The sequence below is a fragment of the Amphimedon queenslandica genome, unplaced genomic scaffold, assembly GCF_000090795.2.
Source record: "Amphimedon queenslandica unplaced genomic scaffold, v1.1 AMPQUscaffold_8680_Cont19379, whole genome shotgun sequence".
Lineage (NCBI taxonomy): Eukaryota > Metazoa > Porifera > Demospongiae > Haplosclerida > Niphatidae > Amphimedon > Amphimedon queenslandica.
In genome coordinates this window covers 1-2,720 of record NW_003551046.1, presented here as the reverse complement: position 1 = coordinate 2,720, position 2,720 = coordinate 1, and the positions used below count along the sequence as shown (strand labels likewise).

The following is a 2,720-nucleotide window of genomic DNA, read 5'->3' as shown; positions in this document are numbered from 1 at the left end:
AATGAGCACAATGTACTAGCTCTACAGTCACTGGTTTATCCAGTTCAGGAACAGTAGGAGACACAGATATGTAACACACACTACTGATCAGATGTGTGCCTCCAGGGAACTCAAAATCTCCTCCCCATAGACCTTGAGCAGCAGCTTCATAGACAGTGCTATCCACTGGAGAGAAGAGTCCATCAGGTAGAGAGAGGCTAAGACCACATTCATCCAACTGTAACTCATGACTACTGTTGGCATTATACAGACACACCTTCTTACCCAATGTTACCATACCATCAAATGGTAATTCTATACAATGCAGATTATTAATACTTAAACAATAGACTACACTAACCTGCTTTAGTCCAGTAGTCACATTGAATACTCTTAGTATCAGTTGAAATATCTTTCAATGACTGCAACTCTTCCTTCAGTTGTAATTTTTCTTTTGTCAGTTTAGCAACTACCAGTTCATCGTCAAAAACTTTAGCTTTAAGTTTCTCATTCTCTTCTACACAAAAAATTTAAAAAGGTATTCTTATACAGTAATACTATGATAGTTTTACCATTAGTTAAAGTTTTCTCCTCCGTCAGTGTGGCTATATAAGTTTCGCTATCAACAACTTTAGCTTTAAGTTTCTCAATCTCTTCTAAACAAAATAAATAATAACATATTACCATATAAGGATATACCTTGACTGGTTGTTTGTTTAGTTTCTGTTGTCTGCTCCTCCTCCTTTTCCTCTCCTTTAAGATCATCATTATCTTTATAAACTAGTAAACACACACACACATCAAACAAGTCTCTAACTATTACTGTGTGTGTCTATATACTTACCATCAGTTGGTCCAGTAGACACTTCCTCTTTAGTTGAAGATAGTTTAGTTTCTTTCACTCCTTCTACTCTTGTCTTGTCTAGTGGTATAGGTTCAATAACTACTGACACACACACACAGTAGAGGACTATACCTTGCTGACTAGCCTCAAGGAGTGCTTCCTGCAGTGAGGTCTTGTTTCCCTCAGATACTCTTAACTTCTGCTGCAACGATTCCACATAATTTTGCAGTTTTACTTCTCTCTCTGTAGGGTATACTATAAACTGATCTTGCCACCATTGTCTCTTTTTTAATAATAACTGATACTTGTCTTGATAGGCCTCAGTAGTCAGACCAGTAGAATCTAGTACTTCACTTACTCTCCATTTACCTTCCCTTAAAACTAATGCAAACATGAAGGAGGAATAATTCATGTATGTACATGTACATGTAAACATGATGTAATGCTGTTACTAATAATAGAACACAATACATGTAGCATTAGAGGGTAAAATACTATATAAATGTTATGCATTAATTGTTGTTTTATTGACAAATTACAAACCAGAAAATACATTTTAAGGGATAATTGCTAAAATAAAGTCCCGGCCAAATGGCACCAATATACTGCACTATACACACAACATGCTAATTTGGTTATGTCAACTATTATTGCAGTTCATTATAACAATAATAATTCCCTCATGCTATGTTATGGAATTACAGAAATGATGTAGTAAAACCTGAACTTAAGTTGTATCTCCAATAAATCCCTCTATACAGTACATACAATACAAAAATAGTTCAGTTCTTACCTAGTTCTATTAACATTGTGATATTAGGATCAGTGATAAAGTCAGAAAATGGTTCCTTATATCCTCTTCCTACATTTTTCCATTTATTTGTTCCTCTCCCACCCACTACCACCAACCACACACAGTCTGGACTCATCATTATTGATGATAAGGAATGGGCCCATCTACCAGTAACAGATTCAGGTAGAACAATCTGTTGAAATAATACATGTATGGTAATATTTTATCATGTAAACAGTATTTACAATATGTTACAAATATTCAAGGGAATATACATGCATTATGTACATGTACTGTACATGCACACAGCGAGTATTTCTAAGGTATTAATACAATATAATACATTAACATGACAACTACTGTACAATCACTGTATCACACACATGTACACTCTAAACTAATAACATTATACACATACTTTACTCCACTGGTACTGATTAGTATTCAGTAACCAACTATCATTTACTAGTTGATCATTTTGATCCTCCCCACCTATTATTACTAGTGTAGGTGAGTCACTGATGATACTAGTAATAGCATGATAACGTCTCCCCACAGGCCACTGTACACTAGCAGGTACTACTGGTCCCTTAACACTCTCCCAGTGCTAGATAAAATGAATTAATCAATATTATAAAATGTATTAATGCATGTACACTGTTCTATTATACTTAAGAGTTTTTCCATTTAATTATAAAATAATTATGCTAATAATAGTGATAATTGTATAAAATAAATTATTAAATCAAATCTACATGTAATACTCATTTAAGTACATTTTTCAAATTACAAGCTATACCAGTATGTACATGTATTAATGACTAAACATGATTGATCCATGCAATAAATATATCCCATACAGTAATGTTAAGACAACTTACTAATGTAGTATCAGACTCCAGTTGACATGTATAGACTGTATTAACCATTATATCTCTCCTACCATCATCACTAGGCACTGATCCACCAAACATGACAGCTTTATTATTAGCAATCTTTTGAATAGCAAAGGCAACAGTAGGAGGACAACACTGACCACTAATAGTTGGAATAATCCATTGTCCCTAATAGAAATAGATAGTATAATTAGAATTATTAATTATT

The 2,720-nt window shown here is 33.6% G+C and overlaps 1 protein-coding gene across 1 annotated transcript; it reads right to left on the bottom strand.

Annotated features, from left to right (window-relative positions):
• Positions 1–7: 7 nt before the first annotated feature.
• Positions 8–2,673, bottom strand: LOC109591217 (uncharacterized; the record flags this gene model as incomplete). Its single annotated transcript, XM_020006993.1, has 9 exons — positions 2,498–2,673; positions 2,035–2,223; positions 1,617–1,809; positions 956–1,204; positions 824–901; positions 679–759; positions 552–635; positions 341–496; positions 8–294 (listed from the first exon to the last, which is right to left on the bottom strand). Coding segments are annotated over exons 1-9 (1,410 nt in total), but the record flags the coding sequence as incomplete, so codon positions are not given.
• Positions 2,674–2,720: the final 47 nt, after the last annotated feature.